The sequence below is a fragment of the Podarcis muralis genome, chromosome 6, assembly GCF_964188315.1.
Source record: "Podarcis muralis chromosome 6, rPodMur119.hap1.1, whole genome shotgun sequence".
Taxonomy (NCBI): domain Eukaryota; kingdom Metazoa; phylum Chordata; class Lepidosauria; order Squamata; family Lacertidae; genus Podarcis; species Podarcis muralis.
The window spans coordinates 35879389-35895349 of NC_135660.1; the positions used below are offsets into that span (position 1 = coordinate 35879389).

Consider the following 15961-nt stretch of genomic DNA (forward strand, 5'->3'; position numbering starts at 1 on the left):
ATTACCATCAGGCAGCATATAAAACTTGTGAAATAAAGATAAATCCTTTCTGCATCTCTTTTTGCCTCAGCTTACAATAAAAAAAAGACCCCACACAAAACGGCAAATTAAAATGCATCCAAAGTATTATTAACTAAAAAGGGCTCAGAAATGGAGCTAATATGACAAGATATGCGAAAAGGCAGGCAGACAGACTTGACGCGCCCGCGCGTGCGCACAAACGCCGAGCGCAAGCCTTCCCTCCGCCCCGCTCCTCGCCTGCCTTCTGGCTCCGCCCACAGGGCGCCCCTCTTCTCTGTTTGGTCCGGAAAAGAGCACGAGGGGGAGGAGCGAGCGGAGCTGTGAGCGGAGCTGTCTACCGAGAAGTGCGCGAGATCCCGTGGGCCCCGTTCAAGGTGAGCGCAGAAAGGGCGACTGCAAGGACGGTGGTTTCTGGGCTTGGCAACGTCTTTGGCTGCAGCCGGTTTCTAGAGAGCTGCCTGCTCTCCGGAGCCTAGCGGTGCCTGGGTCTGCACTTCCCTCCCGGTCCTAAACACCAGAATCAGCTCCAGGCAAAGGGGCGATTCTAGCTCTGACACCGCGTCTTGCTCTGACACCCATCGCGTTCACTTTATGTTTGCACCCAAACAGTGAATTTGAGGGACATGAGGCTTCCTTCTCTTACCGCAAGATAATTCGCGGCCAATAATAACATGCCTAATGGAACTTCACAAAGGAAACAGCCATGTTAATCCATTACAGCAAATTAAACAACCACACACAGACACACAGGTTTATAATACATGCCAGCTAAGTGCATGGCAGTTAAAGAGTGCAGGAGAGGATACCTCTTTTTCCCAGAACGCTTACGATCTTGAAAGTTCAATATAGGAGATCGACAGAAGGAGGAGAGGGAAGTGGAAGCAGGGAAGCAACAGCAGTTGTTTCAGTTGCATTTGCTTCAGTTACCGGCTGAATTTGAGTAGGGCAGGCAGGGCCGGATTTAGGTTTGATGAGCCCTAAGCTACTGAAGGTAACATATACTGAAGGTAACATATACTGAAGGTATATATCCAGCTGTCCTTTGTCAACAACAAATTGTCACTGTTTTTTGTGTTGAATATATGCTATATGGTAATTTATGGACCTAATAGGTATCTAAAGCCATTTGCACATAACAAATAGGAGCCTACACAACACAAAACACTGTTGCTGTAGGTAGGTTTTATTTTATTTGTTTTTTATTTTATATTTTGGAAATGTACATCCAGGGGTTTTTTTCTTTAATTTTTTTGGGGGGCCCCAAGAGAGTGGGGCCCTAAGCTATAGCTTGTTTACCTTATACATAAACCCAGCAGGTAAGGGCAGCCTCTGGCACTCCAGATATTGCTCCCCGCATCTATGACCATTGGTCATGCTTGATGCTGGGGCTGATAAAGGTTGTATAGAAACAAGAGGGTTATGCTTTCCTTCTGTGTTGTTTCTTAAGTGCTGTGTCCTGCAGCTATCCTACCCATGAACGTGATCTTTCACTTCCTGAAGGAGTTCTCTTTTCCCATAAAATGAGATAGCTGAAAATAAAATAAATCGAGTCTAGTGCCTTTCAGAGGAAGTTGATCAAACTGGGTGTTTATTTTGCTTTTGCAATTCAGGTTCTTCATGGCTGTTGTTTGCAGCCTTGTCCGGCATTTCCCGTTCAGACACCGCTGGTCCTTACCAAGGTTGCAGATCAGATGCCAGAGAAAAGCCTTGAATGTGTGGACATGTGGGTCCTCCCGGTCCAAACTTAAGAAAGAAGGAACAGGGCCATTGAAGAGAGAAGTGCTCATCACGCCTTCCATCCGATGGACCATCAGTCACTTGCCCAAGAGATGTCTGCATGCTACCCAGCTTCACCTCCAGGAAGTGATGCTCACCAGTGAGCGATATGGGGTGCAGAGGCTTCCTTTTGCCCATGTTTCCAGTACTGATGTGTCTTTCTTTGAAAACCTTATGCCTGGCAGAGTCATCACAGATTTAGATGAACTGAAACTCTTCAACGTGGACTGGCTGAAGTCTGTAAGAGGTACGTTATTTTGGCAAACTGCTTTAAGTATTTTCTACACCAGCCCAATTGGGTTGGACTACAAATTTCATGGCTCTGCTATCTGGGGCTGATGGGAGTTGTAGCCAAAACACCTGGTGAGCATCAGGTTGGGGAAAGCTGGGCTGTACTTACTGGAAGCCGTTCTCCAGAGTTTGAGGCAGGAGTGTTTCTCAGCATCACCTGGGGACTGAACCCTGGACCACATGCTCTGCCACCGAGCTCCAGCCCTTCCCCTTAAGGCTATAAATCTGCAATGTACGTTTACTACATGCACATGAAGTTTTAGCCATATTAACCAGTACAGGTGTTTTTTTATTTGGGTGGTGGTGGTAGGGGAAAGCGTATTGTGGGCGAGCTTATATTCAAGTTTCAAATGAATGTTCTCACATCTTGTTTACATTACAGGCTGCAGTAAAATACTGTTGAAGCCACGGACAACAGCAGAAGTATCTGAGATTCTCAGGTAACATAAAAATTGTGTTTCCGTGAACTCAATAAACAGCGTTAGAGATGTCTGTATTTAGCAGACTGCCTTACTTCTGTCTTGCTCGCCCATGTTTTAAGATATGTACAGTGGTACCTCTGGTTGCGAACGGGATCCATTCCAGAGGCCCATTTGCAACATGAATAGAACGTAACCCGCAGCGGCGCGTCTGCACATGCACAGGTTGCAATTTGCCGCTTCTGCACATGCGCGTCACATCATTTTGCGCGTATGCGCGAGCAGCGAAACCCGGAAGTAACCCTTTCCGGTACTTCCGGGTTGCCGCGGGACACAACCTGAAAAAATGTATCAGGAAGCAAACGTAACATGAGGTATAACTGTATATTATCTTGTTTTTCATCACTATGAGTCATATTCAGGAATCATATGATGGTATCTCAGAGTCCTTTCTTATGTGTCTCTCTCTGTATCCACTCTGATAGGCAGAGGTACATGAACACACAGTACAAGCGTTAGGTCAGTACTCTTTAAAGAGAAGTCTGTACAGTGGTACCTCGGGATGCGAACGGGATCCATTCCGGAACCCCTTTCGCATCCCGAACAGAACGCAAGACGTGACGGTGGGTCTGTGCGTGCGCGGGTCGGGTTTTGCAGCTTCCGCGCATGCGCACGACGTCATTTTGAGTGTCTGTGCATGCGCGAGCGGCGAAACCCGGAAGTAACACGCTCCGTTACTTCCGGGTTGCCGCGGAGCGCAACTTGAATGCGCTCAACCCGAAGCACATTTAACTCGAGGTATGACTGTACTCACCTTCTTTCCTTCCTTTTCTCTCTGTGAGCAGCAGCTGAATCATACAGAGCAGTGATGGCCAAACTTGGCCCTCCAGCTGTTTTGGGACTACAATTCCCATCATCCCTGACCACTGGTACTGTTAGCCAGGGATGATGGGAGTTGTAGTCCCAAAACTGCTGGAGAGCCAAGTTTGGCCATCACTGATATAGAGAGTCCATCACATTCGAAGGTGGTCTGTTCTCCTGTCTGGCAGCTTTTACTATTAGGAAGTTTATTCAGCTGTTAGTGGGAATCTGCTTCCCTACAGTTTCCTCCCATCCCATTAGTCTTGTCGTCTAGAGTAACAAAGAGCAAATCTTAGCCTTTAGTGTGTTAGCTAAACTGGAAAAAAAATGCCTCCATAAATATGGTATTCTGTTTTTGTTTTTATTACTAAATAAGTTAATTGATGATAGATGAGATGATTTCAAATAGAATATGGTTCCTAACGTGTATGTACTGTGAATCTAAAAACTATAGGAGTTTTTTCTTAGTCTCTTTTCCTATGCACTTTTCTCCCTCTCCACTTGTTTTTCCCCTCCTTGCCATCTGTATGGTGCTTAAGTGAAAACTCCATGAAATTAAACTAAGGGTGAGCTAGTTGCCCACCCCTGAGTTAAAGGGATGCATAGCATCTCAGGGCTCATTCACACAAGCAGGTAGATAGGTGTACAATCATGTGGCAAAAAGCGTGAACTGAGAGCACATGCAAGACAGCTTGCATCCATTTCCAAGATCCTTGCCAGACTCCACCCCCACCCAATCACTACTACCGCCACAACTGCAAGCACATCACACCGGCTATCTTTGTGTGTACCACTTAATTTACACTTGCGTGCCACCTTCATATTCTTTAGGATTTTGGATCTGAACCCACTATTTGAAGTCTTACTGCAGTAATGGGATTAGTGTGCATTTTAAAACTATTGAGTAGTAGCAGCCAAGTTTACTCTTGAGTCAGTCTAGAACTTTGATCTTAAAAAAATACTTTTTCGTTTCACTAGGATCGCCTTTTCAAAGGCATTATAATATGCCCTTAGGAACAAGACCCCATGGGCAAAATGTGTTCCCTTTCAGGTACTGCCATGAGAGGAACTTGGCTGTGAACCCTCAGGGGGGTAACACTGGCCTCGTTGGGGGCAGCGTCCCTGTCTTTGATGAGATCATTCTCTCCACAGCTCTTATGAACCAGATCATCAGCTTTGACGACGTTTCTGGTAAATATATCTTCCCAGGGCAGGGGAAATGGCTACACTATCATCCTCTAAAGATTGCCATTCTCCTAAATTAGGGAGTAGGGAGTGTGGCCCTCCAGATGTTGCTGGACTGCAACTCCAACCATCCCTGGCCATTGGCTCTCCAAAAACATATGGAGGGCAAACAGGTTCCTCAACCCTGTCTTAAGAGTTTCCATCAGGGCGGACAAAATGGGAGGTTCTTGAACCTTGAACGGCAGAGCTGATTCCTCCCTCTGCTAATAGCAATGGGATGTAAGCTCAAATAAAGGAGAGGCGGAGGTGGTTTTCTATTCAGAAGTGTTGGGAGGTCATTGCCTAGTAGCACAAGCCAGAAATAACATCTGGACAGCAAAAAGTGTAATTCTGGTTGTGTTGCTGGCATTAAATGAAAGAACTGGACAATGGTGCCCGTAAACAAACAAGAAAACCCACCTCACAGATCCTTGATGCTGAGGCTGTTTGGGGGGTGAAGAATGTTGCTTCGTTGCAAAGGCTCTGACAGACAGTAGATCTCATTGGGTTCAAATTACCCCAACGAAAAAGGAAGTTTGCATCCGTTTCTCAGACTGTAACTGGATACTGATTTTTCAGGAATCCTTGTTTGCCAGGCTGGCTGCATTTTAGAAAACCTCAACCAATACCTGGAGCAGTTGGATTTCATCATGCCGCTTGACCTCGGAGCAAAGGGCAGTTGCCACATTGGAGGGAACGTGGCTACAAATGCCGGTGGCTTGCGTCTCCTGCGCTACGGCTCTCTGCGAGGGACAGTCCTAGGACTAGAAGTGGTAAGATGAAACTTTGAAAGCTGCTTCCCGTATTTTATCATCTTCTTGTCCTTGACCATCGGAGGGATGAACTAGAGGCCCACAAAGCCCTAGCTGGTGGCCCATCAGCCCCCTTGACCTGATACGCTACAGACATGGGTGGGAAGTCCAGGACATCAGCAGATGTTCCTCCTCATCATGCCGCTGAGCTGGGTGGGGAGGTTTCAACCTCTGCCTACTGAACACCACCATTGGGATACAGGTTATTTCCTCCTCCTCACTCACCAGGTGATTGTTCGCATGAGCAGTTGCGAAGGGAGAAATTGTATCTGTGTCCTGTGCATGAACCTGCCTGCCTGCCTGCATATCTTCCCCAATGTGGATATCATGTGTGTATCCACACACTGGTGTGTATGTTTACACATGCTGTGGTGTGTGTATGCTAGCTGTGGGTGGCTGCCCACTTCATAGCCCCACTGGGACATGGTCCCCTGGAGATGTGGGAAGGTGGTGACTTGGTCCTTGGACCCCAAAATGTTAGCCAGCCCCATCATTCAGCCTGGACACTGAGGTTCAGTCCAAAGGCCTTCTGGCGGTTCCCTCACTGTGAGAAGTGAGGTTACAGAGAACCAAGCAGAGGGCCTTCTCGGTAGTGGCGCCCGTCCTGTGGAACGCCATCCCATCAGATGAACAACTATCTGACTTTTAGAAGACATCTGAAGGCAGCCCTGTTTAGATAAGTTTTTAATGTTTGATGTTTTATCGTGTTTTTAATATTTTGTTGGGAGCTGCCCAGAGTGCCTGGAGAAACCCAGCCAGATGGGTGGGGTATAAATTATTTGTTTGTTTGTTTGTTTGTTTGTTTGTTTGTTTGTTTGTTTCACTCCCACTTCAGATGCGCATACTGTTAATTGCTGAATTGTAATCTCTTCATTCCATTTCAGATCCAACTCTGCTACTGTATTGTCTTTTTAAAAAGTTCCCTCCTGAAATATTCTGTGTGATGGCAGCTAATTAATTAATTTAAAATGTTATGTTTAATCTTATTGTAGCCTTTTTAAAAAACAAAACACACACCCTCTCAAATATATCAAGGAATTATCTAAGGATGTCCTCTTCCAGGTTCTGGCTGATGGCTCTTTGTTGAACTGCTTGGCATCTTTGCGGAAGGACAATACTGGCTATGACTTGAAGCAGTTGTTCATTGGGTCTGAGGGGACCTTGGGCGTCATTACAGCAGTTTCCATTCTCTGCCCACGAAAACCCAAGGCTGTGAATTTGGCATTTCTTGGTAAGAGCCATTCTCCGCTCTATTTTCAGAAGTGTTATTTGTAACTACTAGTGGTATTTGGGACATGGGTGGCGCTGTGCTCTAAACCACAGAGCCTAGGGCTTGCCGATCAGAAGGTCGGCGGTTTGAATCCCCGCGACAGGGTGAGCTCCCATGGCTTGGTCCCTGCTCCTGTCAACCTAGCAGTTCAAAAGCACGTCAAAGTGCAAGTAGATACAGTGGTGCCCCGCAAGACGAATGCCTCGCAAGACGGAAAACCCGCTAGACGAAAGGGTTTTCCGTTTTGGAGGTGCTTCGCAAAACGAATTTCCCTATGGGCTTGCTTCGCAAGACGAAAATGTCTTGCGAGTCTTGCCATTTCCCCCCCGCTTCCCCCCCCTTTTTCTAAGCCGCTAAGCCGCTAATAACCTTTTAGCAGCTTAGCCGCTAATCCTTTAATAGCCGCTAAACCGCTAATAGCGGTAATCCGCTTAGCCGCTAATGGGGTTGCTTCGCAAGACGAAAAAACCGCTAGACGAAGAGAATCACGGAACGGATTCTTTTCGTCTTGCGAGGCACCACTGTAAATAGGTACCGCTCCAGCGGGAAGGTAAACAGTATTTCCGTGTGTTGCTCTGGTTCACCAGAAGCGGCTTAGTCATGCTGGCCACATGACCCGGAAGCTGTACGCTGGCTCCCTCGGCCAATAAAGCGAGATGAGCGCCGCAACCCCAGAGTCGTTCGCGACTGGACTTAACGGTCAGGGGTCCCTTTACCTAGTGGCATTTTAGCAAGACTAGACTTGGACACAACTCCGCTTATGGTGAAACTGTTATAGCCCTCAAAGACAAATTGGTTATATTTATATTTTGTTTCCACTGAATATGATGACTGGCATATTAGGAAAGGTTTGGGATAAGAACAGAGAAAGCAATTGGCACAATCAGCAGTGTAAGAGCAGAAAATGCAGTTAACGTAACCAGCAGATCACTTTTCACTTATGTCTGGAATAGTTCAGGGCTGAGCCTAAAATCAGGGTGTGTGATGGCCCTACAGGCAGCAGGGTGAATTGCCTGCCTGGCCCAAAGGTTGCAGATATTGCCTGCCGCCCAGATAGCATGGTGGACAATGCTGGGGAGGAGTCAGTGGTCGTGGGACGTGTTGGCAACAACATGGGGAAATGTAATCATGAGGTCCTGGAAGCAAAATTTAGGCGGCTAGGTAGGATGCCTGATTCAGCAGGCTCGCCATACTTTCTTAATAAATTCACTGTGCCAAGGAACTGTAAATAAGTTATAGCCGAATCCTAACCTGGTCTACTCAGAAGTTATTCCTATTACATTCAATGGGTCTTATTCAAGTAAGTGGGGTTAGGATTGCAGCCTTAAGCTATTTTATGGGTGTCATTCCTAAAGCTGCTGTTAATGTTGTTTTGCAGCATGGAAGCCTCCAGCCTGAAGAATGTGTGCAGTGGTGGTGGGGGAAGAGTTCTGTGTTTAGCAAATAAGTTGTCCTTTTCATCTTTTACAGTTTCACACATATGTGGCTCCTTTCTAGAAGGCTTATTGATGTGAATAGGTGTGATGTCATGTTTCCTCCTAGTAGTTTTTTGTTTTTTCATTGTTTTATGTTTTCCTTTGTGTAAAGGTTGTCCAAGTTTCTCTCAGGTCCTGAAAACTTTCACTCTCTGCAAGGGCATGCTGGGAGAAATCCTGTCTGCCTATGAGTTCATGGACAACGAGTGCATGAAGCTGGTTGAGCAACACCTCAAATTAACCAACCCAGTTTCAGGTACCAGCTAGCCATATGCAAAATTCACTGGAGTTATTCCTTCACTGATTCTGTTGGGGAGGGTGGGGGAATAGACTCAAATGGTTGAATTGAAATGTACAGGTTCCCTAGGTGCTTTCTGTGCTTGCTGCTACTCAGTTGTCCGCTGTAATCTTGGATGCATTCATTGCTCACATTCACGCTACATCATGGATTTTGTAGTCTTAGAATAGAATAGAATAGAATTTATTATTTATACCCCGCCCATCTGTTTGGGTTTCCCAGCCACTCTGGGTGGCTTCCAACAGAGTATTAAAAGACAGCGGTCTGTTAAACATTAAAAGCTTCCCTAAAGAGGACTGCCTTCAGATGTCTTCTAAAACAGTGTTTCCCAACCTTTTTTGGGCAAAGGCACACTTGTTTCATGAAAAAAATCTCGAGGCACACCACCATTACAGCCCCGTGACGTCAGCGCGCAGCGTCACGCCGGGAGGGACGCACGAAAGTGTAAGTTTCAATTTTTCCCCCTCCCCCTTGCCTTCCTTCTTCGCCAACCGCCAAAAAGCCAAGAAAAAAGCCAAGACTTTAGGGCAGCAGGTCGACACGGAAGAAGCTCCTACCTAAGGACAGGTGCGACGGCCGTGTCCTCTTCTGCCACACTTGGCAGCCCTGCCTCACGGTCGTGACTCCCACCCTGATTTCTCCCCGCAGGTCGAGCGGCACAGGCAGCCCAATGTGTCCAGCCCAGACACAAGCCCCGCTTCCCCACTCTAGATCCTGAATGCGACCAAGTGCTCTGGACTCCCGAGCAGGGTGGGAAAGAGGACTCGCATCTGGTAGCCTCCGGGCTCCTCGCCTGCTCGAGGGATGGCATTGCAGGCAAGCTGCCGGCCGTCGCCATCGCCGCCCCCTCATGCGAGTGGACCTGCCCGGAGTGGTGGGCCGGGGGAGGCTCGCTCTCTGTGGGGATGTGGCCCGCACGCGCGGCCCCGCTTCCTCCTGCCCAGGGCTGAGCTCCTTACCCGCGATCTCGGTCTCGCGCACGCGGATCCCACTTATTCTGAAGCTCGCACCACTAGCCGGGGCTCTCACACCGTGCCAGGGCGAGGCGGCGCGGCCCACTGACGTCATCGCGGCTCGCCGCCGCCCTCGACTTCCCTGTTCCCTCCCCTCCCTCGGGTCGCCGTGGTTACCGAGGACTGCAAGCTGCTCGGGCGAGCGTGGGGCATTAAGTGGGAGAAGGAAAATTAAAATTAAAACTTGCCTGAAGGCCGCCTCTCCGGATACAGTGGTGCCTCGCAAGACGAAATTAATTCGTTCCGCAAGTCTCTTCGTCTTGCGAGTTTTTCGTCTTGCGATGCACGGTTTCCCATAGGAATGCATTGAAAATCAATTAATGCGTTCCTAGGGAAACCGCCTTCAGACCAGGTCCGGGGACAGTCTGTCCCCCGACCTCTTCTGAAGGCTGGGGGGGGGGGGGACAAGGGCTTTTCTTCCCACCCCCAGCATTTTAAAAAACCCCGGGACAGCGGAGGACTTATCCGCTGTCCGGGGCAATCTTAAAATGCTGGCGGGCGGCATTTTAAAATCGCCCGGGACAGCGGAGGACTTCTCCGCTGTCCGGGGCGATTTAAAAGCCCCTGGGAAGGCAGGCAGGGGGGACAAAGATTTTCGCCCCCGCCCGCCTTCAGAAGAGGTCCTGGACCTCTTCTGAAGGCCAGCGGGGGGCAAAAGTCTTTGCTCCCCCCTGCCTGCCTTCCCGGGAGAGCGGAGAAAGGCAGCGCCTTTCTCCGCTGTCCCGGATGGCTTTTGAAGGCAGGCAGGGGGGAGCAAGGACTTTCGCCCCCCGCCCGCCTTCAGAAGAGGTCCTTGACCTCTTCTGAAGGCGGGCGGGGGCGAAAGCCTTTGCTCCCCCCTGCCTGCCTTCCCGGGAGAGCAGAGAAAGGCAGCGCGTTTCTCCGCTGTCCCGGACGGCTTTTGAAGGCAGGCTTTTGAAAGCCGTCCGGGACAGCGGAGAAACGCAGCGCGCCCTTGCCGCTGCCCCCCGACTTGGCTGGAAGGCTGGCGGGGGGAGAAGCCTGCTCCTCCCCATCGCCAGCCCCGCAAACTCGGGGGACAGCGGGAGAGGCGCAGCGCGCCCTTGCCGCTCCCCCCCGACTTGGCTGGAAGGCTGGCGGGGGGAGAAGTCTGCTCCTCCCCATCGCCAGCCCTGCAAACTCGGGGGACAGCGGGAGAGGCGCAGCGCGCCATCCCGCTGTCTCCCGACATGGTTTGGAGGCTGGCGGAGGGCTTCCTCCTCCCCCAGCCCCGCAAGCTCCCAGAGCGATGCCAAAGCTGCGCGCAGCTTCGGCATGGCTCTGGGTCCCGTTCCGGGGGAGGGGGAAGCTCGGGCTTCCCCCGCCCCAGCCCCACGCCTGGCGGTGGGGGAATAATTTTTTTCCCCCTTTATTCCCCCCCCCCCGCCAATTTTTCCCGCGGCACACCAGGCAACGTCTCGCGGCACACTAGTGTGCCGCGGAACACCGGTTGGGAAACACTGTTCTAAAAGTCTGGTAGTTGTTCTTCTCTTTGACATCTGGTGGGAGGGCGTTCCACAGGGCGGGTGCCACTACCAAGAAGGCCCTCTGCCTGGTTCCCTGTAACTTGGCTTCTCGCAGTGAGGGAACTGCCAGAAGGCCCTCGGCACTGGACCTCAGTGTCCGGGCAGAACAATGGGGTGGAGACGCTCCTTCAGGTATACTGGACCGAGGCCATTTAGGGCTTTAAAGGTCAGCACCAACACTTTGAATTGTGCTCAGACCTGTGCACACATATTATACCTGATGTTGCCATGCATCAATATTTTTGTTGTTTTGTTAAACTGCTTATTCAATGTTTACACATTGTTAACAAGCATTATATACATACATAATGTTATCCGTATGCACCTTTCCATAGTTGAAGCCATGCTCAAGGCGGCTTAAAATACATAATTACAAACATAACAAAAGTAGTTAGAAACAATAAATAAGACATCAAAAAGTACACAACCAAATTGAATCCATTTCCATATAAATGATAATAACATATAAAATAAAGATACCAAAAATTAATATCAATAACAGCAAGAACCCCCAACCCTGCCAGTAACCCAGCCTATGCATTTTTTACACCACATGCAGTTGAATTTTCTCTACCGTTTTCACAAATTCACAGAGCCATCTAAGCAATCTGGAAACAAAATGTTTAAACCAAATTCCACTTTTTCTGAATTTTGGCAACTAGTCTAGTAAAAACAGGATATAGGCCAGGAAACTGTGTCATGTGAGGCATTCCGCAGATTAATTTTTTCTTTGGGGATTTCTTTTAGGTTAGTAATGCTAGAGAAACAGATTTTTGATAAAAAAATAAGATGGCTGCTAATGTGACTTCAGGAAAAGGCCTTCTCCTCCTGTCCTTTGGTTGAACCATTTTGGGCAGGTTGGCAGGATCCACTGAAAATGTCTTTTAAAAGATCCAAAATTTAAGAGAAACACCGTTTTCTTAACTTCTGCGTGGTGCAGCAGGAGTCACTCCAGTGAATATAGTGTGGTTTTTAGCTTTTGCAACTGTTAGTGACAGTCTGCTTTCTGATTCTGCTTTTACAACTCCAGAAAGTCCTTTCTATGTGCTAATTGAGACTTCAGGCTCCAATTCTGCCCATGATGAGGAAAAGCTGAGCCACTTCCTGGAACATGTCATGGCCTCTGGTTTGGTAGTAGAGGGAACTCTGGCTTCAGAAGATAAAAAAATAAAGGTAATTTCCCATTTCTCCCTAACTGTGCTTAGGTTGGGGCTCTGATTTGAATCTGAACTGCGTACCAATGGATGTGCAACTACTGGTGTATGTGGCATACACCAGTGATCCCAAATTGCTAGGCATTCATCAAATAGTCAACACTGTCTAATTAATTAATTAATTAATTAATGTTTTAGTTTTACTAAATTTGTGTCCCTCCCTTCTTCTCAAAGGAGCCCAGGGAAGCAAACATTGAGAGACAAAATAATACAAACATATTTAAAATAATTCCAAGGCAGGCTGGGAAAGATTTCAGCTTAAAAAACTTGAAAGAGGAAGGTATTCAGTAGGCACCGAAAAGGCAGTAGAACCAGCACTGCCTAATATTAAAGGAGGGGATTCCAAAGAGTAGCTGCCGCAAGACGGAATACCATGTTCTTATATTGTTCAGAATAGACTTCCTGATAAGATGGTACCTGCAGGAGTGCAGTGATCAGTTGGGTATATAAGAGGTGAAATGATCATTCAGGTCTCCAGGTCCCAAGCTCTCTATGACTTGATACACCAAAACCAGCACCTTGAACTTAACCTGGTAGCTAATTGGCAGTCTAATCTCCATGCAAAACAAATCAGGACAAATGCTGAAACATGTCCTTTGAGACTTGTGTGTGGCTGGTCCAACTGCAAAAGGAAGACTTAAGCTACTGTGGAATTGCTCATTGGAATGACAAAATAATGTCAGCCCAGCACTAAATAAGCTTTTGGTGATTTGTTGAAGCTAGCCTAAACTCATTATTCTCTGAAGATTAATTGGTTCTTTTAACATAAACACCTAAGTATCCGAGATGACTTAGCCAACAGTGTTTAGATAGCAGGTCACTTTTGTAAAGCCATCTATGTGGAATGAAAACGAAAGCTTTTCGTTTTCCATCCAAGTCACTGCTTGGGTCCATTGCAGGCGCTGTGGGCTTTGCGGGAACGGATCACAGAGGCCTTGACTTACGATGGATCCGTTTACAAATACGACATTTCGCTGCCTGTGGAGAAACTCTATGATCTGGTGATGGACATGCGGACACGGCTGGGCGGCAGTGCCAAGAATGTGGTGGGCTATGGCCACCTAGGTAAGCTGGAATGTGTTTGGAAACAAATGGCCTTTACTAATTTGGATTTAGGGTTCTTTTTTAAAAAAAATATTATTGAAGTTTTCTTGGTTTACGAAGGTATGCGCAATGGCTCTTTTTTTCAAGTTACATTTTTCCATAGACCAGTTTCATTTGTTGAGAGGACTTAGGGTTCTTATAGCAAAGTGCTGTATAAGGAAGTCCTTGGTTCAGCTCTCACCTGCTCTAGGGGGTTGTACTAGAGGGGTCCCTTCCAACTGTACAGTTCTAGGATTCTATGAGCTGCTGGATGGTTTTCGGCCAGCTTCTGTCTCTGAGCCTCAGCCAAAAGGAAAAGCCTCTCTTCCTAATAGAGGGGAGGAGTTGTGAGCGGGAGCCGGTTCCTGCATCGGCGGGGGGGGGGCATATTTGGCCCCCTGCGTCAGCTTACCTGGCTGCCGTGCCGCGCCCATAGGCCAGCCAATAGGGCTGGCTTGTGGGTGGGGTTTAGCCACATTCAAGCGGCCGCGGCGGCTCCATCTTCTCATTCTGCGCCCCTTCGTCGTCGGATCACCCTCCCTTTAGGTCATATTTATGTGTCTGACCTTGCTATGGACTCAGGTTGGTTGCCCTGGTTGCCTAGGGGGGGCTGGTAGGAATTTTTATCCATTTGGCAAATTGGAACCAGCCTCTTGGTTTTTCGCCTACCTCATAGCAAACCGCCACAACTTTTTGGGTATTGGCAGTTAGGCATATGTGTCATGTGTTTCAGAGCCGGTGTGGCCATCACCTACCCCTCCCCTTGTTGGGTAGTCCGTTAAAGGAATCCGGTGGTCGTGGATCCTGTCCGATGCCCTGCTGGTGGCTAGGGCCATGGCACGACCCCCAGTGACATCAGGGGAAGCTTCAGTTGTATTTGCATCAACAAGCTCCTCCCGCTGGTTGTTAACCTTCGGATGAATGTCCGCTGAGCGGGGTGGAGTCATGTATAGACTGTTTGATCCAATGCCTAAAGCCGATACCACTCACATGCTGTAACCAATAAGGTTGTGGCCTTCTTTAGCCCATTAACCTTAAATTCATGTGTCCCTGTGTCTTATTTATCTCTAAGCGGGTGGCAGGTCCTCAACTCATAAAGAGTGATGAAATAACTTCACCAAAAGAAAATGAAATGATCTGCTTGCCGTCTGAAAGGAGGTTGCTGATGATAAAGGGGAGAGGATTTTTTTTTTAACCATGGTACCTGACTTACAGAATGGCCTCCCCAGGGTAGTTCAGTTGGTGCCAACTGTGATGTCATTATGACAACTGGGAAATACATTTTTATTCCCCATTCCAGTGCCTAGTGTGAGCTAGTCTTTATCTGCTCTGTCAATAACAGAACAAATCTGTTATGATTTGTTCTGCATCTTGCTTTCAGCTGTGGTTTTTACCTCTTTTTTGTTTTATTCTTTTTTCTTGCACTGGTAGCTTACTGAAGCGTGGCCTCTAGAAATCCCTTGGACCATGAATACCCAATGTGTTGCCCCCCAGACACTGTTAGATGACAACTCCCACCAGCCCTAGCCAATGTGGTCAGTGGGATAATGGGAATTGTATTCCAGCAACATCTAGAGGGCGCCACATTGTCTACCTTGCTTGTAGACAAATAATATTAATGAATAATCTTCATTATATTTTAAAATGACCCTCTTTTCTAGAATGAAGAGAGGAATTAGGGGGAGTCACTGCACTGCATGCCCAGTAACTGAATGTGTTTTCTGCTTTCTCTTTTGAAACCCACCCATTTGGGACTTTGCTTTGGCAGGAGATGGAAACTTGCACCTGAACATCACTGCAGATTCCTACAGCCATTCCCTGCTGGAGGCTATTGAGCCATTTGTGTATGAGTGGACTTCCCAGTACCGTGGGAGTATCAGCGCAGAGCACGGTCTGGGCTTCAAGAAGAAGCATTATATCCACTACAGTAAGCCCCGGGAGGCAGTCCTCCTCATGCAGCAGTTCAAGGCCATGTTGGACCCCAAAGGGATTCTAAACCCTTACAAGACATTACCGGTGAAGGGTGCATGATGGTGACTATGAAGAACAGGATCAGGAGACCTTTGCGTGGAGGTGGTCTAGCACGGGAGCTGTAAGCAAATTGTGAAACTGCAACGTGAAATGGAGGTTTGCTCCCTACCCACCCCCAACAAAAGAAATAGTAAAGGAGTTGAATTGTCCTCGCAGTATTATCTATCTACCAAGCTCTGAATTATCCGAGAAGCAGAGAAGACAACATTTGTTTTCTAAGGCTCTTTCCTTCAAAGCTTCCGGTTGCTCCCCATTTTTAGGGCTTTGTTCTTATCTGAATACAACGTGTAGGAGTGGAACTCGGGATAAGAGAACAATTTTCAGGAGGAAATTCGTGGGATAGCTTCTCTTGCCTTCTTGTTGCAGCTGCATACATTCAAAACACAAATCGACAGCTGCAGGATTTGCAAGGACACTGAAGAAGATAAGAGGGTATTCTGTGCTTTGAACCAAGTGTGGGAAACATTTTACATTTCTTCATGGAAAAATAAAACCTGTAATGAAAATATTACCTCAATTTCTCTACATTTCAAAGCAGTCCTTCTTTATTGGTTCCCCGTTCTTACTCTACAAAAACTTAATTCGGAGATTGGAAACCTGTGGCCCTTGCATCACCCATTATTACTGACCCTTGGCCATGTTTGCCT

The 15961-nt window shown here is 47.8% G+C and overlaps 1 protein-coding gene across 10 annotated transcripts; it reads left to right on the forward strand.

The window, feature by feature from the left end:
* Positions 1 to 294: 294 nt before the first annotated feature.
* On the forward strand, positions 295 to 15825 carry D2HGDH (D-2-hydroxyglutarate dehydrogenase). 10 transcript variants are annotated; one of them, XM_028730949.2, is made up of 10 exons: positions 295 to 395; positions 1632 to 2044; positions 2471 to 2528; positions 4420 to 4559; positions 5172 to 5365; positions 6467 to 6635; positions 8262 to 8405; positions 12017 to 12159; positions 13100 to 13265; positions 15052 to 15825. In XM_028730949.2, the coding sequence occupies exons 2-10, from the start codon at positions 1639 to 1641 to the stop codon at positions 15312 to 15314; spliced, it is 1683 nt and encodes a 560-aa protein (XP_028586782.2). In that variant the 5' UTR covers positions 295 to 395; positions 1632 to 1638; the 3' UTR covers positions 15315 to 15825. The 10 variants fall into 10 exon arrangements, with proteins under 10 accessions (XP_028586782.2, XP_077786109.1, XP_077786106.1 ...); XM_077929983.1 differs by having other exon boundaries at positions 337 to 395; positions 1983 to 2044; positions 4521 to 4559; positions 5189 to 5365; XM_077929978.1 differs by having other exon boundaries at positions 338 to 395; positions 1983 to 2044.
* Positions 15826 to 15961: the final 136 nt, after the last annotated feature.